General features: G+C 36.1%; 1 protein-coding gene across 11 annotated transcripts in view; it reads right to left on the reverse strand.

Moving 5' to 3' along the window:
• Rbm26 (RNA binding motif protein 26) overlaps nucleotides 1-24714 on the reverse strand; it is a 79988-nt gene that overhangs the window by 18160 nt on the left and 37114 nt on the right. For 5 of the 11 annotated variants that reach the window (XR_010057829.1, XM_006252425.4, XM_063274337.1 and 2 more), the window contains exons 10-19: nucleotides 22255-22366; nucleotides 21059-21218; nucleotides 19771-19935; nucleotides 18977-19108; nucleotides 17735-17806; nucleotides 10363-10488; nucleotides 9953-10027; nucleotides 8456-8623; nucleotides 6811-6915; nucleotides 2829-3029 (exon numbers count right to left, since the gene is read on the reverse strand). Coding sequence is in view for 9 of the 11 variants with exons in the window: in XM_006252425.4 (XP_006252487.1) it covers nucleotides 2829-3029; nucleotides 6811-6915; nucleotides 8456-8623; nucleotides 9953-10027; nucleotides 10363-10488; nucleotides 17735-17806; nucleotides 18977-19108; nucleotides 19771-19935; nucleotides 21059-21218; nucleotides 22255-22366 (1316 nt within the window). In the remaining 2 variants the exon portion in view is untranslated. Of the gene's footprint in view, nucleotides 1-2828; nucleotides 3030-6810; nucleotides 6916-8455; nucleotides 8624-9952; nucleotides 10028-10362; nucleotides 10489-17734; nucleotides 18676-18976; nucleotides 19109-19770; nucleotides 19936-21058; nucleotides 21219-22254; nucleotides 22367-24714 lie in introns of those variants that run through there. The other 6 variants (XM_063274339.1, XM_063274338.1, NM_001277160.1 and 3 more) reach the window with 4 other exon arrangements.

The raw sequence follows: 24714 nt of genomic DNA on the forward strand, positions 1-24714 counted from the left end.
ATTTCCTAAAAGTGTTTCGAAACATCTAAAGACCTCAATGGCATTATAAGAGTAATAAACATAATCCAGAATTCATAATAACCCTCATCATGAGACGAATAATTCATTACACTCAGTCCTATCTTCCAATCTCAGCTCTAATCCTATGCTTTCCAGAACTAGCAACATTCAACTCTATTATACAGTTACAATGAATGAACAATGGTTAGTCTTATTACTCCAACCTCAGAGCAAGGTAAATTTGTTCTCAACCATCAGAACAAACTATGAGATTCTAGAATCATTTCCAATAAAAGGAAGAAAAGATTCAGAGAATTTAAGCAATTTTTCTAATCAGTCAAGCAAATTACCAAAATGAAGGTACAGGACATTTACCATACGAGTTTGACTTTGACTACAATGGGTTCATTTACTATGCGCTTCACTATGGCAAACACAATTTAGAGCCCTTAAATTTAGGTAAGCATAATGCATTATGCCTGATCGGATTTTTGTAAACAGCAATTTTACCACACAAGAATTGGTCTTTAATATATTATTAATATTTTTCCTTCTCATTCCATAGTAAAACTACAACCATACACTAATTAAAACAAATTTAAACTTGAACAAGTTATTTAATCTCTTCAAGGTTTTATTTCCTCATCTCTAAAATAGAAACAATAAAGTTTTCATTTTCCCATCTGTAAATCGGGCACAATAAAGGTTTTGGTGTCAATTTGACTACATCGGGAATTAACTAAAACTCAATGGCTGGTCACACCTGTGAGGAAATTATTAATTAAATTATTGAGGTGGGAATATACTTCTTTCACCCCGATATTTTGTGTGAGGCTGACCTTTAATCTAGACCACATCTTCTGCTGACAGCCTATACAAAGCACATGAAAGCAGCAAGCTGGCTCTCTCTGCCTAGTGGCTCTCTCTCTCCTTTCCTGGAATGAGCAGTCTTTTTATTTAGGATTCCGGTGTATTCTGAAGACCAGCTAAGACATCCAGCATTGTGACCTGAACAACTACTAGACTCCCTCCATTCCTCCCCACCTCCTCTCTCAGCCTTAGCTGGACCACTCTAATAAATCTCCTCTCTTTCTCTCCCTCTCCCTCTCTCTCCTCCTTCTCGCTCTCTCCACCATCCTCTGTGTGTGTGTTTGTGTATCTCTGTACATAAAATCATTATAACTTCTGTTCCTCTAGAGAAGCCTGACCAAATCAGTGTTAATTCAAATTATTCCTAATATTCCCTTAAGTTTTAGCTGTTTTTATTACTGATCTCCCTAGATAAACATTTAAAAGCATTTTGCTAACCACAGTTGTTCTAAGCTCCTGTGCTCAGAAGATAAAAAGCTAAATTTTGTAGTGCACTCCTGTTTAACACTCGCACTTTCATGTGTAAATACTCGTGCTAGTATTGTTCAACTACTAACTTTGAGTAGAGCTCAAAGTCTTTGCTTATGAAACAATTTCCACACTAAGTTTCTGAATATTTATTTGTCAAGCCTCGTAGTCTCAGCAAAACACAATTCCAATGAACTCAGCTTGTTTGGATTACTTCCACAACTGATTGCTCCCCTAAGTAGGTGAGTACCTGTATGCACGGCACTTAAGTGTCTGGATCTCCCTTCCTTTGCAGAAGTGGGAGCAGAGCGGAGAGAGCTGGACTTTATCTCCAAGCACCTTTCTAGTTCTCATTCTCTGTTCCTCTGAATCCAACAAGCACAGGGCTCCAGACTACCCAGCCTTAAGTATTAACCGCTTTAGTTACTTCTTACACATCAATCATTCCTTTTATAGCTTCCTTCTGTTTGGATAGAGCATGGACTATAAGCTGGGAGTGAGTGTCAAACACTGAGATATAAACTTCTAAAAGACGAAATCACCTTAAACCACTTACAGGGTAACCTACCCTAGTTCTCCACTTCAGGTTTACTAATTGTTGAACCTGCCTCACTCATCTCTGTATCACACGCCAGAGGTAAACATCTTCCTGAGTCCCTGAGCCCTGTGTTTAATAAGCTACAGTTTATCTTAACTGGTGTGTGTCAAACCAATGTATCTACAAGAAGTAGAGTGAAGAGCTGATGACTCTTCCTTTCTGAAGTATGACCATCGAACACCCAAGGTCACAGCGATGCTCAGTAACTTACGGTCAGGATGACACTACAAATGAAAGGTAAGATCAAAGCGCAAGGTGGGCATAATGTCCACTCTGTACATTACTCTAATGTAGCCCAAGAGGCCAAATAAAAAACGGATGATTAGGGGCTAGAATCTGCTTCTCTTCCAAGCCATTCTACTGCCATTAGATAAACTCTCTTAAATTGTATCCTTGCTCTTAATAAGGCAACTTCTATATATCATGTATCATAAGTAGATCTTGTTTCAGTACTATTCAACTCTATCAAGGGTGCAATATTTACGAAACTTCATTTTCACATTTAAAAATCCGAATGTTCGATATAAAATGCCAATTTTTCCTTAAATTATCAACATAAACCTACTCTTAAGGTTCCTCTCTAAAACAATAAAGTTTAAATCATAGTATTTAAAGGCATATCTAGTTTAAGAATTGTAATATTCCAGTCAGTCAGTGAATTTGAGGCCAGCCTGATCTACAAAAAAAAAAAAAAAAAAAAGTTTCTCCCAAATAAACAAAAAGACCCTGTTTCTATTTTTTAACTAAAAATGAAACATTACTATAGATTAAGGAAACCCTGTGTATCACTAAATTTAAACTACATATGTCATTTTCATAACTTTCTCTGTCCTTTCATCTCTCAGCCTGAGTGACAATCACTAGTGTTATTCACTATGTGGTAAGAAAGTACCGCAAAGTGAGGAAGAAGGTCTTCTCTGTCGCTCTCTGTAAACGCAGAGATCTCTAGTGCTCGGGGTCGGTGATCCACTACAGCATGCCCAGGTACACCGCGGCCTCGACCTCGACCCCTGCCCCGTCCATGAGCTGCACCTCGACCTCTCGTATGAATTCCTCTACCTCGGCCAGATGAAAGGATTCCTCTTTTAGCAGCCTAGAAGAGAAAAACACACAGGTCACACAGTGTGGTAGCAGGCACTGAGACCGCTAATCTGAGAGGCCTAGCTCTGTGTGAGTTAGAGTTTCAAACTTTGAAATATTTGCACTGATTTTATTTGTTGAGCACACCAAGCTCCAAATCAGGAATACTACAACAGTGTTAGCTCAAGACAAGTGTTACATCTAGGAAAATGACTCAAACATTTAAGCTTTTGAGATAGTATTTAGAAAATCCCATAGCATTCTAAAATAATTAAATGGACTCTCTGAAAATATTTAAAATATAACAATTTGTAAAAATATTTACAATTTCATTACATTTTGTGTCTCTTTCTACCATGTAGGCTCCAGGGAACAAATTCAAGCCACCAGGTCTGTCAGCAGGCAACGTTACACATTCAGCCACCTTACCCTTCCTTCCCTCTCAAACTAAGTTCATGCTCTAAGAACACATGACAAAAAGACTGGTGACTGGATCTCTTAATGAATGCTGGGCACCACTTTAAAAAATCAAGTTAATACAGATTACAGCATAGCCCACAGAGATAATAAACTTATTTTTATACTTAACTATACTCTAGAGTTTCAAGTTTTATCTAATTTTCAAATAAATGCATCTGTTGATTCAGCTGATCTAAGTTTTCACAAATGCATTATTTTGATCACACCATAGACCAAATACAGAAGATTAATACTCTGCTACATAATTTCTTCTGTGTTGTCATTCCTACATTCCACAAACATTCTATAAACACCTATGTTGGTAGTCATTGACCTCAAATACAATTTCAGGCTGTGCAATTCGCACAGTAATTAAAGTGCTTACCATGCAAGCATGAGGACCTAAGGTCAACCCCAAACACCTACATAGAAGTCATAGCACACATCTGTACTCTCAGCAACTGGGAAGACACAGATAGGGAGATGCCTGGGCCTTGCTTGCCAGCCACCCAGACTAGTCAAGTCAATGAGCTCCAGACTCGGGGAACACGTGCCACCTCCAAAATGGAGCTTGAGGGAGGAACACAGCCAATATTTAACTTCTGTCCTCTAGCGTCCACACATGCATTAGCACCTGTTCACACACGCAACATACACACAAGTACATACAAGCCAAACACACAAGCTCAATTCCTAGACAAGTAAATTACTGAGAGTGATTCTTACACAGGACTTGGGTTCAGTTTCAATCACCCACCAAGTGCTTTACAGCCCTAGGGGACCGGATAGCCTCTTGTGGCCTCCATGGATGCAATCCATGCATATAGTATACAAACACACGTGCATACTGGCAAACACTTATTCAAAAATAAAATAAACTGTGGGAGTAACTCATCTGAAATTTAGCAATTAGCTGAATGTGAAGAGTAAACAAAGGGAAGATTCACACAAGACTCCTCCACATTTCTAGCCTGGTAACTACATATACAAACTTTACAAGCAAGATAAACACAAAGATGAAGATATATGACATCTAAGTAAGAATATCAAGTCCTAATATTACCAAAATTAAACGTAAAATCAAATAACAGTGCTCAATGAAACAAGCCAGGCACAGAAAGACAGGCGCTCTAAGAGTACATTTACACACTAAAATCTAAAACACCAATCTCACAGGAACAGAGGAACGGCTATTCATAAGGACTGTGTTAGCCTGGAAAATGGAGAAATGTTGGTCAGAATATACAACAGAATAAACTGTACCATCTGCCATGCACATGAAGAACAGTTGATCAAAGTATGTGAAAACAAGAGAAGGAAATTTTTAAATGTATTTTCATAAAAACTTAAGTATGTGAGGTGATAATTACTTTGATAATTCATTCCATAATGTATATACATTGAAACATGTTGTATACCATACACAATTAAAATTTTTAAAAAAAAGAAAATAATAAATTTAAAAGAAAAAGGTTAACCAGGCGGCAGTACCATACCCCTCTGATCTGAGTGCTTGAAAGGCAGAGTCAAAGGGATCTCTGTGAATTCGAGGCTAGCCTGGTCTACAGAGCGAGTGCCAGGACAATCAGGGCTACACTGTGTAACCCTGACTTCGGAGGGGGTTGGAAGGTGAGGGCATCTGGGATTAAACATATCACAAGTATGTCCTGAAGAGTATTAATGACAAGACAGATGCTCCCTGAAAAGTAACTTTCAGCAGCCTATAATTTGGAGTTTAAACTAAAAGCCTCCAAGAAATCCTATAGTCAAAAAGAATATTGAACTAACCTTTCAAAATGTATTTGATCTTAAAATTTTTGCTCACTAATCTCTATTTTCAAGAAAAAATAATTTGATGAACATATTCTGGTATCTACTATATTAATGCATATGTGAGTATTGTCTGTAAATAAAATTTGAATCATCATAAAATATTGGAAAATACTATTCTATCTTTGGTTGAATTACAACAAGCAAAACATGGAACAGTAATTTTTATGTTATTTACTAAATTATATCAAAAACTTTAAAATATTTCACTTTTTATATCACCAATGACATGGAAAACAACTTTAAAATTAATATAAGAAGCCTAATATTTTGGGTCGAACATAAGGCAAAACAGACCATGTTTCCGGGGAATTAAAGTGCAGGTTTAGGACATTTTACAGCTTTTTCTAACTCTCAGATAAGATGGAGCCTAGGACTCCTGTCCAGCAGATACCAAAAGTTAACTTTTTAATACTTGGACAGCACTAGAAAGATTCTACTGTATTGTAAAGTGAGAAAAAATTGAGTCAACAATGTGATCTCAGCCCTCAGGAGGCAGAGGCCACAGATCTAAGTTCGAGGCCAGCCTGATCTACAGAGAGAGTTCCAGGACAGCCGAGGCTACAGAGAAACCTTGGCTCATAAAATAAGTGAATAAATAAAAATAAAAATAATTTTTAAAAGTATACTCAAATTAAGTAAAAGAACCTAAAATATTAAAAAAAATTCTACCTTAAATTATGTCAAGCAATAGTCAATATAGATATTAATATACTTTCATATTTTACAGTATTTTTGCTAAATATTAAACATCCATGATTTATAACAGAGATCAATTCCACTAGAAGTCTCTCATATAATAACCACATACCTAAATTATAAGTTAGTTTACTTTCTCTTTTAAAGCACCCACAGCACCATCTATAGGCAAATCTTAACTAAGCAAGTTTTCTACAGATGTCCAATGCTGATCTTGGCAGCTCAGCACAACATGCCTGTATGACTATACAAAGACTCTTTCCATACAAACACCTATAAAGCCCTTAATTATATTTAACCCCAAGAAGAAAACAAGAACAAAAACAGAAAGAGGACTAAAATTCAGTAGAAATGGAGGCACCAGGGTGTTTATGCAGAGACAGTGTGTCAGCAAATTACTTCTCAGACCAGCACAGTCAGAGGGCCAAAGTTCCAAACTCAATCCCTGAGACTACACAGTAAAAGGAGAGAACCCATTCCCATACTGTCCTCTAACATTCATAATCAAATTAACAAGCAAATACAAAACTGTTTTTTGAAAACTATTTTCTCCAATAATTTAGTAAAATCAATTAGCCTCTCTCCTCTCTATCCTAACATACATATACACACACACTAACACACACAGAAGGGAGAGGAGAGACAGAGAGACAGACAGAGAGAGACAGAGACAGATATATATATAGATATATAGATATATATATGGTAGTCAGTAATTGTTAACTAGAACCAAAAAACATTTTCCTGTTTAACCATAACTACATCTCCTTCTTTCAAGTGAACTGTGCAGCTGTGATAAAACATACTTCAAGCTGTAATTCTGTATATTTTCTCCTAAGTTCAGTGACTTCTTCTCCAGCCTGCATCTTCTTATATAAATCCAATTCTGTGTCAAGCAATTCTTTCTGCATCTGAAAGTTATTAATATTTCAAATAACAATTAATACTCTGAGCTTATGTTAACATTTTTTTCCTCACATTCACCCTGCATCCCCTCCCATTTTTCCCCCCTTTTTTGGCACTGGCTAGTTATACAGTCAAGATTCTCCCAGGTTGGCCTCAAAAAAGTCAGGATTTTAGGTTTCTGTCACCATGCCAGTAACATTACTCTAGTGTGTAAGCTTCCTCGTTCTACTTATTCTCATTGATTCCCTAAAGTCCACTGTCTAAACCACAGCCCAGGCACGACTGCATGAATTAATGATGTGGTAATTGTGAAGAAAACCACGGGGCTGATGAGCAACACACGCTATGTCTTCATGCAGGTAACACGCATCTGAGCTGTGTGGGAGGGTAAGACACAGATGAATGATGGTGGCTCCATACAAGAAGTGGGGTTAGGGATAGTATATTGGGGGTTGAGGTTTGAGGTGGGAGAGAATCCTATGTATATCTTCTGTGTACTTTTAAACCATGTTAATGTGAGCTATTAAAAATATTAAAGTTAAACTAAACCAGTAAGAATGAGGCCAGGAGAAAGAATCCAAAGCTGAAAACTAACTGAAATGGACCTAACTTTATCCAATTAGTAGTACTTACAAAACAAAATAAAAGTTAACTGACATCATAATCTGATTTAATCTTTAATGGAATATAATTAGTTTGTAAGGAATGTAACTAAAATTTGAATCCAGCGTAAATGTTGGAAACAGCACTTCAACCAATTGTGGAATTATTATGAATGGACTGTGAGTCTGCTTGAATAAATTTATGTTATGTAGCCAAGTTGTCATTATGGAAATTGGCAGTGGAATGAGTTTTAAAAAAGAATAATCGTGTAATTCATATTAAAATTAGAAAAATCAATATGGCTTCATACATATACAGAGATGAAAGATAAATATTATACTACCTGTATTCTATCACTCAACCATCTAAAAATATTGTGGTCATTTGCTTGGATCATCTAGATTGACGTACCTAGTTTTTCTCTTTGCAAATAAAATCCATTCTGGACAATGATTGTAGGTTACTTCCTGTCACTAGATCACTAATTAATTTCAATACATAGTTCTTGGCCACACAGTCATGTAACCATGTCACTTTGTCCTCAAACTACCTTCCCCAAATTATCCATAATCATTTTCTAATAGCTGACTTTATACCTGTAAGAACTAGGACAGTTGTGAATAATCAGATCCTTAACAAACCATATTCTTAAAAAGAATTTTGATATTTTTATTTTAAAGCTCTGCTTTTAAAGATTTATTTGTAACTATTCTGTATTGGTAGTTTGCCTGCATGCATATCTGTACACTATGTGTGTTCAGTGCACTTGTGGGCCACAAGAAGGCATCAGATCCTCTTTACCTGGAGTTAGACAAACGTTAGCTGCCAAGTGAGGGAGCTGAACCTAGATCCTCTGACGAGCGACAAGTGCACTTAAGCACTAAGCCATCTCTCCCAACCCACGCCTTCGTAAGTAGTCACGTGACTAACAAACCGGAATACCTGAGTCTTTGTTTTTATACTTTTTGGAAGACAGCGTCCAGGAGATGTAGATTTAACCTCATCTTTCAACTTGGTAATATTTTTTGTCAAAATCTCTAATGTTTTCATTATTTCTGCTTTATCTTCAGATTTCATGGTTTTGTTTTTTTCTAGTTTTGAAATTAGCATCTGGCAAATTAAAAAAAAAAAAAAGACGTTTACAAGACTTACTCCTACTATTGATAAGAAAACAAATACAGTGAAATAGTTAAAACAGAGTTCTCAACCATGCCGACAGACCTTTAGTATATAAAAACAGAAGAACAGACCTGGCCATGCTAACAGCAGCTCAATCACAATCAGTTTACTTTGTCAAGAAATTTACTAATATTTTTCTCAGATCATAAGTTCTAGACCAGAAAAGTGGAATGGGAGATCACACAGAATTGTGTCTTCCTAGTCACAAAAGCTTCAGCTTTTTACATAAAGCATTGTGGTTTAATAAGTATATCCAAAATAAGAAAAAAGGCCAATTTTTTTAATCTTAAAGTAAGTTTTTGAGACAGTCTTACTCTGTAGCCTAAGCTGGCTTCAAACTAATCAATTTGACAGCTTCAGCCTCCCCAGATACTGAAATTACAGTTAAGGCAACACTGAAAACCAACAAACATTGTTTCTGTACTTTTACATTGTTCTACCTAACACTCATTACAAAACACAACTAAGAAATGACTTCTAATTAAATGTCATAAATTAGAACTCTCTCAAAAATAGCAGCTAAGAAATATCAGTCACATTAAGTAATATTTTTTACAATTTACTTTATAATTTATGTGTATGCCTGTGCTCTGAGCAAGCAGATGCCTACAGAAGTCAGGAAAGGCTGTCTGATCCCTTATAGCTGGTAACACGTAGTTGTGAGCCACCTGATACTGGTTTAGGAACCCAACAGGTCCTCTGGAATATAAGTAGCAAATACTCTTAAGTCATTGAGCCATCTCTCAGTGTCCCCAATCACATTAAAAGGATAAAAAAGAAAAAAATTAAATTAATTTAGTAATTTAGCCTAGTGTACCAAAATATACATTTCAATAACAAAAATTACTGAGATTTTTTTTCTTGATACTATGTTATTGCAATCTGCTGTGCAATTAACATCTTCACTAGACACACTCCAGATGTGGCTTTTGACTATTCTACTGTATAAAACAGTGAAGTACAAATCAACAAAGAGAAAATGACTTCACTTCATTATGCACTGACCAAAACCTATTGTACAGTCAGTCACAGAGCTAAATGAACTTATTTCATGATGATAACCATACCCATCACTTGATGCAAGTTTCAACTCCAATGCCAATGAATGAATACATAACGTTGATGATTATACTTAGTAACTTTTTCACTTTTACCACTACTAATTATAGTTAATGTGCTTCTCACTGTGAATTAAACAGATTAAATTCACTAAAAACAGCCACACTAATAATTCTGTCACATTTGATTTTGTCAATTTACCTTCTGTGTTTCAATGTGCTTTTCTAAAATTTCTTGCTTCCTTTTTCTTACATCCTGCTGAAGTTTCAGTGCCTCCTAAAAGAATCAAAACTATTATTTGAGTATAACTAAAGATAGATAAAACATTACATGAGAAAAGCAGTTTTAACTGAAGAATGGCAACAAAAGCAATATTCAACATTTGTGTCTGCAAAGCTTAGACCATGCATACAAGTTTCAAAGATGAACCAGAGGAAACTTCCCTTCATGAAAAATGAGTGTAAAAGAATAATTACTATGACAGAAGGAAGATCAAACCCTCCAGTTTGACCTTGTGGTAAGCACCTTAACAGACACACACAGAGGCACGCACATACCCAATGGAGAGAGCTTCCTGTACACACATTTTATGTTATACTATCCGTGCTTACCTGTTTCTTTTTCTGTGCTTCATTATTATCAACTGCAGGGGTAGAAACTAGTAAGGTTTTTTGTGCAGCCTTCAAAGCAGCTGGATTGTACACCGTTTTTGTAAGACCAGTAGATGTAGACAACACCTACCAACACAAAGTCAATTTTTTAAAAAAGCATTGTGAATTATATCAATTTCTTAAGTCTTGTTTTCTAAGAAACTCCAACTTTAAAGCATTACTGCCTAAAATTAAATGTTGAGCTAAATGTATTATATAGTTATAACAACTAAATCACAATTCATGTCTTGAAATGAATGGTATGAATAATAAGCCATATAACAAACAAACGAAAATAAACTCCTGGTGAGTTAATACCTATAAAAACAAACAAACAAAAACAGCAAAGCCAAACATGTAAGACAGAAATCGAAGGGGAAAAAAGACTATCATTATATTTATGAATAAAGCATAAGAAACTAAACGTCAATGTACAAACGTTTTAGCATGATCACTGTAATCTGCAGTTCCAAAATAAATGAGGCAGTCATTCTCCATTCCCTACAAGCCATTCTTCCTCCTTGATGTGATCTTATTAAACTCTCAGACTGAGCTCAGACGTAGGACAAGCTAAAGCACTAATCATCTTTCTTTTCTTTCCAATACGAAAACTTTTATTCCTCTGACATAAAAACCATATGACACCACTGAATTTGTTACGTGATATTAATTACTTAATAAAAAAATAAAACAAAACGAAAAAGAACCTGATGTCTTCCTATCTACACTGCAAGGCCCTAGAAAGAACGATCTAGGCTTTTTCTTTTTTGTGATTCTTGAACCTAAGTCTTCTTTATGCAGAATTATGAGACTCTGACTAAAGTAAACTTGAGAGTATCCTCACGTGCTCATCTACAAAACTGGGGGGGGGGGGGGGTTCATCTTCAGTATCTAAAACATAAACCCAAAGCTCTCCCCTTTTTACTTCTTTTATCACTATACTGCTAATATCTAAAACAGTACAATCACACATGATAGATAACAAATATTTTTACACCAAAGCAAGCAAATGATTATAGGTCGAAATGAAAAACCCTTTAAATCGAAGGTTAGGTTTCATAATAACAAGCACAACAATAATAAAATAATAGTAAAGACAGTGCTGACAGACTCAGCTCCATGAGATGAGTGGTTCTTAGAAATGATACCATCAACAGACTCTAGGACACCTAAGCAAGTAGCCCTGCACATGACTTTCCATAGAGAAGACACTACTGTGTCTAACATCTGAAGAGTGCCTGAGCTAAAATAGGACACAGAAAGACGGAAGACTATCAATTAAAAATCATAACCTATTTTTTTAGATACTAACATGCTGACATGTGAAGTAGCATAAAAGTAGAAATCTGGAGACCACATTCCGATCTTTCACCATGAAATTAGAGGACGAAAAAGCAAAACAAAAACAAACAACAACAAAAAACCCACATGGGCAACATATTACTCTTAATACTTCTTCTCTGTCTCAGAATCTAAATGAAATAAAAACTATCATTATTCTTGCTTCACAGAGCACAACTTGTTTAAAAAGTAAAGGTATCAAAATTTCACAGGTAATTTTCTTCAAAATAAAACCTGCCAAATATTAGTATCAAACTTGAAATACTAACTAAGAGACACTTGATTTCATTAGAAATCAAAATACAGATTTAGTTTATAGTTTAAATTTTCAATGATTATTCTGGAATAATTCTGAAGAATTTCTTCAGTGTTTCTTTACTATGTCACACATCGCTAAACTATATTAAAAGAGAGGTTTTAACTTATGAGAGGCACAAGACAGTCTACTTATAAGTTTGAGTATACTGTTTCTTCATGAGAATTCCCTAACAAGTTAAAAGCTACCTACAGAATAAATAACTCAGAATTTTGAGTAACACACTGTAATTTTCCAGCATCAAATACGCATTATAATAAAAATAATTTGTTTAACCTAGCATTTCCCCACTTCAGTGGGTAAGGAACACACACACCTTTTCAAACCATCTTAGCATTTCATATCAGACTAACAAGGGCTGGCTGAAGAGAGTACAGTATCTGTGGAGAACAGAACACTTCCTTGTTTCTACAAGCTGTCTCAGCCCTATCCAGTAATTTCCTTCTGCAAAAAACAGGATATATGACAAAAATATTCCACAAAGCCTCAATCTCAAGGATTCCTATGTACGATTAAACAAGTGAGAAAGAACAGTAAAACGATTGCAACTGCACTTCCAACAATGGTGAAATGCAGCCCTATTTCAAAGGTACCGAGGTGTAAAAGTAAAATATGCTTGGAAATAATAACTGTAGGATTACAAGTATTGCTTTTTATTTGAATCTACTTGGTTCTAGACTTGGTAAAGAATGCTAGAATGGTAAAGAATACCCACATTTTTCAAGATTTAAAATTTACCCAGGCCTGCTGGTGAGAGCCTGTAATTGCAGCCCTTGGGAGCTGGAAGCAGTACATTAAAAGTCAGCCTTAACTACATATTAAATTGAAGTACATGGTCAAGGCACTGGATTTGACCGCTAGCACTGTTTTAAAATGAAAACAGCAGAGGAAGCCAACACATCCAACAGTCAAGATTAAGTGACAAATCATAAGTAAACAAAATATGGACAGAGGCCTTTACAAATAAACACAACACGTGTAGCTTAATTTCTGATGATCTGACTGCACTCACCTACTGTCTCAACTGCTTGCAAGTTTATTTTGGTTCTTTTTTTTTTTTTTTTTCGGAGCTGGGAATCGAACCCAGGGCCTTGCGCTTCCTAAGCAAGCGCTCTACCACTGAGCTAAATCCCCAACCCCGCAAGTTTATTTTGAATTCTCTACATATGTAATAATCATGTCATCCACATATAAACAGATTTCTTTCCTTTTTTCTAATCTTTTTAATGGTTTATTTCATTTTATCACTTTACTGTATTGGTTAGGCCCTAGAGGGGGAAAACTGTATGAAAGTGACTAAATGAAGACCTTGTCTTGTTCCTAATATTGACAGTAGGGGATATTTATTATATCTCAACATTAAGTTTAATGTTAATTCTGGCAGTAGAGGTGCACAAATTCTTCAATAAGGTAGGAAAGTTACTACTTTGCAAAGTACTAAGTATTTCACCAAATATTTTTCTACAAGGTAATCATGCAAGGTTTTCCTTTTCCCTTACAATGCTACTGTGGTCAGTTAAACATATTCCTGATATTAAAGCATCATGAATTTCTAGACTAAATCTTTCCTGAACATGATGCATCATGTATTTTACGTACCAATGGAGATTGCTAATATTTCCTCTAGAGTATTTGTGCCTATGTTTATAACACGCGTTAGCCCACACTTTTACTTTCTTTTTAGTATCCTTGGCCAGGATTTTGTAGCAAATAGAAACCTGGAAGGTAAGTTAAAAGCCCATTATGTGCTATGATTTTATTATTATCTCCTATGACAAAGACAAAAGTCAATTCCCTAAGTTGGTAATAGGTTAAGCGCCAATAATACATTTTTCTTTCTTTTTGATTTATTTTGTATGTATGTTATATACATGCACAATGTGCAAGCTTAGAGCCCAAAGAGGTCAAAAAGGGGTACTGAATCCCTACACCTTCTGAACTTAGGATGGTTGTGAACCATACGGGTTGGTTCATGGAAACAAATCTGGATCCTCTACCAGAGTCAACAAGTGCTCTTAACTGCTGAGCCATCTCTCAGGTTCCCACGTCGCTATTTCTTACGTAAAATATTACCATCCATAGCCACACCTACTATTATTAAGTGTAAAAAACAAGACTCGCTAATAAGAATAAGACGAAAAGACTATCTGCTAAAAAAAAATCCTATATAAAATTACTAAGAAACTATCTAAAGTTTCATTTTTAAAATAATTAGCTCAAACTGAAATTTAATAATTTAATAATACTTAACAGTACTATAATAGAGCCATTAATAACCTAAATATTATTCTAATAATAATAATGAAATAATAAGTTAATACCTCTAATGGATATTTAAAACAGAAAAGAAAAACTCATTTTAACAAGTATCTAAAGAGTTATGTATAAAAAAATTAATACACTCAATTTTTTCAATTAAGTATGTATTCAGTAAATCAGAGCATTTATTTACAATATTGTTTAAGAACACATAGGTATACATTTTATAACACTAGCCAAAAAGAGAACTCTGGAGAGAAGAATAAGATTTAAAGCTTTATTTATAGTTTTAAAGACTCTTCTCAAGAATATGAATTATTTTTTAAAAACATCACTTAATCAATAGTAAAAATTATCTTTGCTACTTGGTGTGTGTCTGTGCCTGTGCCTGTGCCTGTCTGTCTGTCTTGTAAAATGGTTAAATTGACCCAGTACTTGGCACTGCCTCCCATTTGGGTTATGAAAACACTTAAAATCATGATTATTAAATGAGGTTACCATGCTGCACTTTTGTTCTGAAATTATTTTACAACCTTTAGCCATTATCTTCATAACTTCCTCACCCTGGGTTCCTGGTAACCATCACTTACTCTGCTCCATGAGTTCAACTTTGTGATCTTCCACATATAAGGATTAACAACCTTACAGGGAAACATTTTAAACAAATATCAAAGAAAAATATTAATCTATAATCAATGTTTTTCTTTTTTCTTCTTCTTTTTTTTAGATTTTTTTATTAGATATATTTCTTTACTTTCATTTCAAATGTTATTCCCCTTCTCGGTTTCCTGTCCATAAACCCCCCCACCCCCCCCTCCCCCATATGGGTATTCCCCCTATACATCCCCTTTACTGGCCCCCCATATTCCCCTGCACTGGGGGTCTAACCTTGGCAGGACCAAGGGCTTCCTCTTCCACTAGTGCCCCAACAAGTCTATTCTCTGCTACATATGCAGCTGGAGCCACAGGTCAGTCCATGTATAGTCTTTGGGTAGTGGTTTAGTCCCGGGAAGCTATGGTTGGTTGGCATTGTTGTTCTTATGGGGTTGCAAGCTCCTTCAGCTCTTTCAATCCTTCCTCTAATTCCCCCCCAAGGGGGTCCTGTTCTCAGTTCAGTGGTTTGCTGCTAGCACTTGCCTCTGTATTGGACATGATCTGGATGTGTCTCTCAGGAGAGATCTATATCCAGTCCCTTTTCAGCATGCATTTTCTAGCTTCATCAATCTTATCTAGTTTTGGTGGCTGCATATATGGCCCACATGTGGGGCAGGCTCTGAATGGCCGTTCCTTGAATCGCTGCTCTAAACTTTGCTTCCATATCTCCTCCTATGAATATTTTTCTCCCTTTTAAGGAGTGGGAGCATCTGCATTTTGGTCATCCTTCTTCTTGAGCTTCCTTTGATCTGTGGATTGCATCTTGAGTAATTCGAACTTTTTGGCTAATATCCACTTATCAATGAGTGCATACCAAGTGTTATAATTAATTTTTGCAATAAACCCTAGTTCCTAGAAAGTGTAGCTGTTATTTTAAATAAGTCAATTTTTCTTGTACTAATTTAAAAAAAGAAAACTCAAAGTCTTCAGAGGAGTATGTACTAAAATAAATAAATAACCATTAAAAGGGGGTTTAAAAGCTTCACATAGTCTCTCAGTCTCTGGATTTGTGTTGCCAAAACTGTACATCAGACCAAAATTTAAAATCAAAAGGCTATTAGCATCTCTATCTTATAGTCAAGGGAACTTGTTCAATGTCATGTCCAATGGCTAAATGAAAACCTGATCTCTAAATGAAATGTAGCTCGATTTAATCATATAATCTCCCATTTAAAAAAATTCTAAATACAAATATCATTTTATATATATAACTCTTCATAATGAAAATATATATGTATATATGTGCGTGTATGTATGTATGTATGATTTAAAAATACTTTAACAAATGAACATCCTATGATAAACTTAGTATCTAAAGCTAGAATGCTAGGCACCAGCACATTTGATTGACAGGGTAAACGCACTCCAAGAGGAACACCACAAAGAAGCCAGAGCTAGACACAGAGAGGTTAACATAGGTAAAGTGACAAAGACTGAGCTAAAAAGAAAGAGAGGACAAGACAGAAACCTTGGGAGACAGAGGACAGACACAAGACAATACACAAAAAAGGTACTCCTCAAGATAGAAAAAGTTCACTGGCACAGCAAAAGTAACAGAACAGCAACTACTTCCGGAGTGTGGGAGGAATATGGACTGTGAAGGAAACAAAGTAACTGTAGCCAATAAATTCAAATTTTCAAACATTAAAATAGCAGGGACAGAATGGCAACAAAATGAAACTTACAGAGGAAAATGACAAGACACTGGCTAAGATAAGGCATCCCAAAGCCAGAAACTGAAAGCAGTAGAGAAAACGTGGTAGACTATGAATGCATGTACAACACCTTTAAGGCTGTAAGACTAACGTCACTCCCAGTGCTGAGGTCTAGAAATTAAAATGTCCTTCTATATGAAAAATAACTCTTTTTTGGCACTAAGATGCCCAAGAAGAAAGTATGATACAGACTGAGTTCTGAATTTCCAGCAAAGCCGAGGTTTAACAAAGTAAACAGTACGTCAAGCAGCACTCTAAAGATCAAATGTCGGCAGGTCCACCAGACACTCCGTTCACTGTCAACAGGAACCCCCTGTAATCTTCAGTCCAGAAAGAGCGGGGACTAGAAATCTTTTGTGTTTTGCTAATATTCTAGTTTCATATAATTCAAATTTAAAAAAAATGTTATGAGGGTAGTCCCAAACACCTAAGCATGAAAACAGCACACACCTATTTAGAAGAAAGATCCACAAACAGCTTCGACTATCTTTATTTACCTTCCTATTTTAAAAAAGAATGTGCTGCAAAGCTGTATATGAAAAACTCTCAGCAATAAGTTTAAACTGCGATAATAAAATAGTTTACCATTCTTCCCATGTACAGACTACTTTTATAAGTAAATAAAGCAAAATAAACATTACCATCTACAGTTTACCAGTAAGACTGAGGAAGGTTACGTGCACTGCCCAGTTATCATGCAGTTAGTAACAAAGAGCTGGAGATCACAGTCATAGAACATTCCTAGCTCACGATCCTTTCTATTAGACCACCAGAGTTTTCAATCTAAAATGCAATGTCTACAAAGAAAATAAATGTAATTAAAATAAAAAAGAATGGAGCACACAGAAATAAGAGAAGCAAGTATTAAACTGTTGATGTAAAAAGGAGACTAGGCTAAGACTTTTCTTTCTCAGCAAACAGGCAGGAGTAAGGAGCGACCCACACTATTAAGAAGCAGGAATTTGGAGCTATGAGGAAAAAAAAAAAATGAAGATGCCACCTGGAAGACATTTATAAAGCCAAGACACACACATCATGCTATTCTTACCTTTTCAGTTGCTGAAACAGATGGCTTTGATACAAAACCCAACCTGTCCTTCACAGATAACTTAGTTACATTCTAAAAAAATTAAAACGAACATATTCAGTGTTTCCCCAAACATATATTAAGTCTGTTGGGATTTTGAACATCCTGATTCTACTAATATATATTGAGTTTGAGCATAGCAATACTAGCCACAGAAACCTGGGCCTTTAAAAAAAAAAAATGGGACAGAGAAACAAGGAGAAAGAGGAGGAAGGGGAATGGAAAAGAGAGGATAAGGAGGAAATACGTGTGGAAAAACAAAAAGTCTTTAATATTAACTATAAAAAATTACAATGTAAAATCTGTCCTCAAGTAGGTTCCTTGCTGTAATTTTATATTAACAAGTAGAAACTGAAAATTTTAAAATAGACTTGAATATTTAAAATATAAGCCTGCTTCATAAGCTGAAAAATGAGTATCATGCATTCCTATATACATTTTAATTAGTGATTATTTAGATATGATAGTTTAAAAATAACAGTACAACATTTTTTGCATTCTGAACCTTCAGAGAATCTCATTATCTTATTCTACGAAGTAGGAATTAATGACCTGAAAAGCTAACATGGCATCCATTATCTAAGTAGGTTACTACACCCTACTTTTTTAAACCCAATTTTGCACAGCATACCTTGAAATGTCTAGAGAAAAAGGAAAGCTAAATTTCTAAGACTGAGAGTATAGAAACGAGAAGCTGCCAATCAAGTATGGAAGTGGAAAGAAACAACATATGGAGAAGAGAACCCCAGTCCACAGGAAGTGATGCAAAGTACTAAGCAGGGCAAGTGAGTACTTAAAGCAATATATATCATCAATCAAGCACGTGTAACCTGATGGCTTAAGTCTTCCCTTCTCAAAAGTTCTCTGTTCACTCTACTGCATAATTATCAGGAGATAGAACTCTAAGTAAAAAGATAACAGAAAAAATAAAATTTAGTGTACTGAACTTCACTCTCAGGCAAATTTGTTTAAATACATCTCCACAAAGTAAAAAGAGGTCTTTCTCACGAGCATTAACTAGGAAAATGAATTTAAGATTAAAAAGACAGTGTTATGATAAAGCTAACTTATAGGTAGAATCAAAAATATAAATACCATATTTCTGTGTAGAACATAGAATATTAGCTATAATTCTAGTTACTGAGAAAAATTAATTGATGGAGCGCCTATTTGACAGAGCTGCTGATAAAAACTGCTGTTTACCTGGGGAAGTTCTGAAGTAGCACTCTGGGCTTCTGCCGGTTCAACAGTACCTGAAGGTACAGGACCCAGCCGCTCTTTGACTGACTGCTTCACAACAGGTAAAATGGGCTGCTGGACTAAAGGCTGTATTACCTCAAAACAAAAAGAAAAATTAAAACAAACTAATTATCTAGTAAAGGAACATGAAGCATAACCAGGATGATTTTATACTCAAGCTCAAACGTTTCAGTTTTTCAATGTATTAAATTTTCTTTGCAAGAAATGAATTAAAGGGGTTGGGGATTGAGCTCAGTGGTAGAGCGCTTGCCTAGGAAGTGCAAGGCCCTGGGTTCGGTCCCAGCTCCGAAAAAAAGAACCAAAAAAAAAAAAAATGAATTATAAAGTACAAGAAATTAAATTCATCATTGTTTAACAATAAAAAACCAGACTACTCTATAATACCGCTCAAAAACAGCTAGCATTTTCTCTAAGGAGAAAAGTAGAAGGAAGGGAAGGAAAAAAAGAGTGTCTCAAAATATTATGTAGTGGTAAACTTATGCAACAGTAGCCACCATAGTGAGTGATTACTTCTCAGTAACTGTTGTTCTAGACACTTCACACACACCATCTCATAATTCCCTACACGAAGATTAACCTCACAGGCTAATGACAGAACTGTTAAGAGAAGTAGCTTTCTCCAGCCTTTGTGATTAACAGGAGTAAAGGCACATGTCACGTGACTCAAAAGCCTGTTTTAATATTGGTGAAGGACACCAAGAAACATTAGAGTTCCCATAAATTTCTCTCTCTGTTACCTTTGGTGAAGTAGTTTGTAACTGGTGAGTGGCTCCTTCTCTGTGCCAATAAACCTTAATAAAGCGATTATTTAATACTGCTTCTGTGCTTGAGATTGCTTTCTTTGCTTCATCATACGTTGCAAATTGGATGAGGGCGCCTTCAGGATCACCATTATAGGCAACCTAAGATTTAACACATTGAGCACAGTTTCCTGTCAGAGGAGTACACAGCTTTACAAGTCAGTTTCTTAGGATCTCAAGATTTTAGTCCTTCAAAGATCCTATCCTCAAGCTCCTGACACTTTTATTTGTACAACATGCCAATCTTGTCATTCTCACAGTATTTCCAAAGAGCCTGAGAAAGTTCTTTGATTTGTGCCTGTTTGATTGCTTGTTTAATGAAATAAAAGTTTATTTTGGGGCCAGATCTGAGTAACCATGGCTTGAAAACACTTATTTAGGTTTTAGTGTAGAAGCAGTTTCTTCACATTTGTTAGTTTTACAGAACAAAGAAACACAGGTCAAAGCAAGTTATCTATGCCAGCAGTGTTGGTAAGTAATGTGACTTTGAAGAAATGAGGTCTAGTGGTAGGTTATGAGATCATTTAGAAGAACTGCCCTTAAAGTTGTACTAGGTGGTTTTACGTCAACTTGACACAAACCAAAGTCATCTCAGAGAAAAGAACCTCAGTTAAGAAAACTCCCTAAGATCTGGCTGTCCGTAAGCCTATAGATTTTCTTCAGTACTGGTTGATGGGAAAGGGCTCAGCCCATTGCGGGTGGTCCCATTTCTGGGTTGGTGGTCCCGAGTTCTATAAAAAATCAGGTTGAGCAAGCAATGAAGAGCAAGCCCCATGGGCAGCACCCCTCTTTAATGCATCAGCTCCTGCTTCCAGACTCCTGTCCTGCTTGAGTTCCTGTCCTGACTTCCTTTAATGATAAAATCATTTTCTCATTAAATAGCTTTGGTCATAGTATTTCATCACGACAATAACCCTAAATAAGACACAAGTTCTCATGGATCCCTGAGCTCTCGTGAGAGAAAGCTGTTCAGGGTCTCTGACCACTGACCATCTCTGATCCTCCAGCAGTCTTTAATCAGCCAAACAAACAGCCTCACTCAGTAGCAGCATCTCTTTCCTTGCTGAGTTAGCCCTCTTCAGGTATCCCATTATAGTAACAGATATGATGCTAATGCAAAGTCTAACTTCCAAATCTTAAAATTTAAACAAATTTTCTATTTTTCTATGAACGTTTTCTCAAGTTCTTAAAATAATTACTGACAATATTATTCCAAAGCTCTTACCTGTAAGTTAACCAATGTTCCAAATCGACTAAAATGTTCATTGAGTTTGCTGATATTATTTAACTCTGGAGGAACTTTCCTAAGTTCAAGTTTAGTATTTTCATTTCCAAATTGAACCTTCTTCTGGAAACCCGGGCTGTTTGTCCTATTAAAATTTGGTCTGTAAGCAAAAACCAAGTTGATCAATATATTTATAAAACTGATCCTAACTACTACAAAGGAATAACGTTTTACATCTTGTTCTGGAAATCTGCCTATTGAAAGGTTAAGACTTTCATTAATTTTACTTATTAATATAAACATGACACCTGAACCTGTTATCCGTTTGGGGAATCTTTTTTGTTTGTTTCTGGTTTTTTGGTTTTTTTTGAGTCAGATTTCTCTGTGTAGCTCTAGCTGTCCTAGAACTCACTATGAAGATCAGGTTGGTCTTGAACTCAGTGATCAACCTGCCTCTGCCTCTCCAGTGCTGGGATTAAAGGTGTGGGCCACCACCACCCAGTCAGAGAGATAAAATTATTGGAAATACATACAATACTGTTGGTACATTAAAAAAAAAAAAACAAAAACAAAAAACAAAAAAACTGTAATCCAATGAATTTACCCTTTTCCTTTAAATCACAAATTTAATCACAATACCAAATATCGAAACTACTCTTTCTACACTACTCAGAATAGCCCTAACTTCCTTCCCTTCATACAGGAAAATGTGTAAATGTCATACCCTCTAATATTCTGAATTTCTTCCTTTCTCCAAACTTCTTCCTTCCAGTGTCTCTTCAGCCCCCCTCCCAGGAGAAGCCCTTTGCAGTTCCTAACAGGAAGGACCTACAAAGTCTCCCTCCAGATCTACTTTCTACATGCTTCACTCCTAATGAGGCAGGGCTCAGAACTATGCTGTGTGCAGCTCCTAGTCAGTAGCTCCTAGCACATCTAACATGTAGAAAAGGTTGTTTCTTTTAGAGGTGGAAGTGGAAAGGGGAAAAATTGTGTCCTCCATCACACCACTTTTCTAAGAAAACAGCTGTGTAGTGCCAAAGCAAACTCATAAACTTCTAGAAAACAACCAAGATAATAACTGAGAACAGTCTACAGAGCAGCATGACTTTTTTTAAAGAGATTACATAGTCTCTAATCTAATAATATAGCAACAATCAACGTACAACAAAATCCCTCAATAGTCCCTGTCAACTTACTTATCAAACCACGTCTTCTTTGTAGGGACTCCAGGCTCCCCAGACCCAATAGTTCTCTTCCTCGATTCTGAGTCCACTACGATCCTCATGCTGCTTTTATTAGGAGGCTTCTCTGTGTCCAAACAGAAGAAAGTATACATTAATGTTCTGTGTTTATCTCAGAGACCTCTTTAAATCCCTATACAAATACCTAGCTTTTCTATCAAAATAAACATATCTTATAGGCAAAAGATCTAAATATATATTCAAATACAGTAGTCCAGGGGAATTCTAGTCTTTTTCAGATGTGTTTTTTTATTTCACATTTAACTCTAAGGCTCAATGAATTTCTCGTGCCGAAATATTATGTGATCATGTAGGCTACAACTTTAAAGGTAAAATCTATGCCACTCCTCCAATCTGCCATCATTCTCGCTACAAACAAAAGCATACAAATAAGTTACCTTAAGACAATCAAACTACCACTGCAAATTAGCAAATTGTGAAAGTACTGCTTAAATAGCAACATATTAACATAATTGAAATGCATTTTAAAAGAAATATTCAAGATGGAAATGTAGTGTTGGAGAATTGTAATCATCTACTACTTGGTATTTCACATGCATTCTACTGAAGTGACCCCAGGATATGTTTGCCTTACTTTCTATGAAGTGACCCCAGGATATGTTTGCCTTACTTTCTATGAAATGACCCCAGGATATGTTTGCCTTACTTGCTATGTAACCTGCTGTCTTAGCTGGGCTTCTACTTCCAGATTCCTCCGCCCACCTATTTAAAAATAAAGACAGGGGCTCTGATCTATGTCCCAGAGTCTCTCGTTTTCTTCCATTTTCTAGCTCTCCTGTGACACTTTAACATCCCAGCCACCCTTAATATTATACCTCACACTACTCCGTATTTACAAGGGAAACCTCAGAAAGTTTCTCCTTTCGCTACTCTATTTTCTCTCTACATCCCACAGCTGGTCCCTAAGAGATGTCTGCTTTTGATCTACCACACCCATTCATCCATTCATCCTCTCAAAAGTGGCAGCTGCCCCCATTACATTTAACTTGTTCATGGGAGAAAAATAAGTAATAGAGGAAACTATTTGATACTTAAACCTATCAATATTCAGGGATTTTTATTTATGTGTATATATCTTTTGCTTGCATATATGTGCACCACGTATATGCCTGGTGCCTGCAGAAGTACGTGTTAAATGTGAGCTGCCATGTGGTTGCTGGGACTGAAATCAAGCCTGTCTTCTGCAAGAGCCTTATGTGCTTTTAACATCAGTCACCAGTCCAGTCCTACTTCTCAGGCTTTAACTGGCCTCAAGAAACATTTGCTGCTGTATATTGCTTCTCCTTGACATTATCAGCTCCGGATTTTTCAGGAATCCCTTTTCTTTTATGGCCTTTGGCTTCATTGTTTTCAGTCACCCATGTGAGCCCTCCAGTCAGCTGGCTCCCTCTGTCTTGTCACCCTATAATCCTTATGTCCTCTCGTCAGCTCCTCTCACTCATCTTTTGCAGCGCTTCCTTCTCGGGAGTCTGGGGAATATGGGTGTAGAGTATGGTTTAACTGAGAATCAACAAGAAAGCCTGTCTGTGCCTGTGTTAGTCAGCCATGCAGGACTCAGTGTGGTTCCTTCTATTACTCTTTATCTCCGTATTTACGATTTCAAATAAGAACAGAATAATTTCCAGCCAGCTGTCTTCATAGAGCTCAGACTTAATTTAAATATTTCTAGTCAGATGACTCATACATACAACTAAACTAAAAAATTAAACTTATTTCTCTACAATCTGTTCCTTTTGTAGCAAATGGTATTACTAATTACCAACACAGGACCTTGTACTTGATTTGAGCCTTTACATTATTGTCTTCTAAGTAACACATTTAGTGAACCATGTAGTCACGTCTACTAAATGTAAATCTTCTCAGTTCCCACTACTGCTGCCCTAGACCTGTTTTAAAATTCTTCAAACGTCTTTGCTGTCCTCTGAACTCCTATAACTCTCTTCTCTTTCAGACAGGAAGTTGAGTTGTGTGTACTTTAGCCATCCCGTTTCTCTGGCTGGCTGACTTATCCTACACTTCTACAGCAGAACAGTGGTAGAAGATGGCACTAGGATTAGTGATGGCCACTGTGCAAGCCAGGGTGTCTGTGAGTAGCAGTGCACTCTCAGACCAGTGCTCCAACAGGACTTAGTTTTATTTCGTTACCCACACTTAGCTCACTGGCTTCTATGAAGACTCTGAGCTTTCTGTTCTCCTTTTCCACTTTAACATATTTTTGTTATTTGAAAGCTACCAAACCCAATTAAATGTTTTCACCCGGCATTTGTTACACCTCTGTTACTTATTCAGATTTACTTGTGAAAAGTATTAAAAATATAGTGCTTCATGATAAACAATTAGTAAATGTATATAATAGCTACATGTAACACTCCCCATTAATATCGCCCTTTCTAT

Source organism: Rattus norvegicus, chromosome 15, assembly GCF_036323735.1.
Source record: "Rattus norvegicus strain BN/NHsdMcwi chromosome 15, GRCr8, whole genome shotgun sequence".
NCBI lineage: Eukaryota > Metazoa > Chordata > Mammalia > Rodentia > Muridae > Rattus > Rattus norvegicus.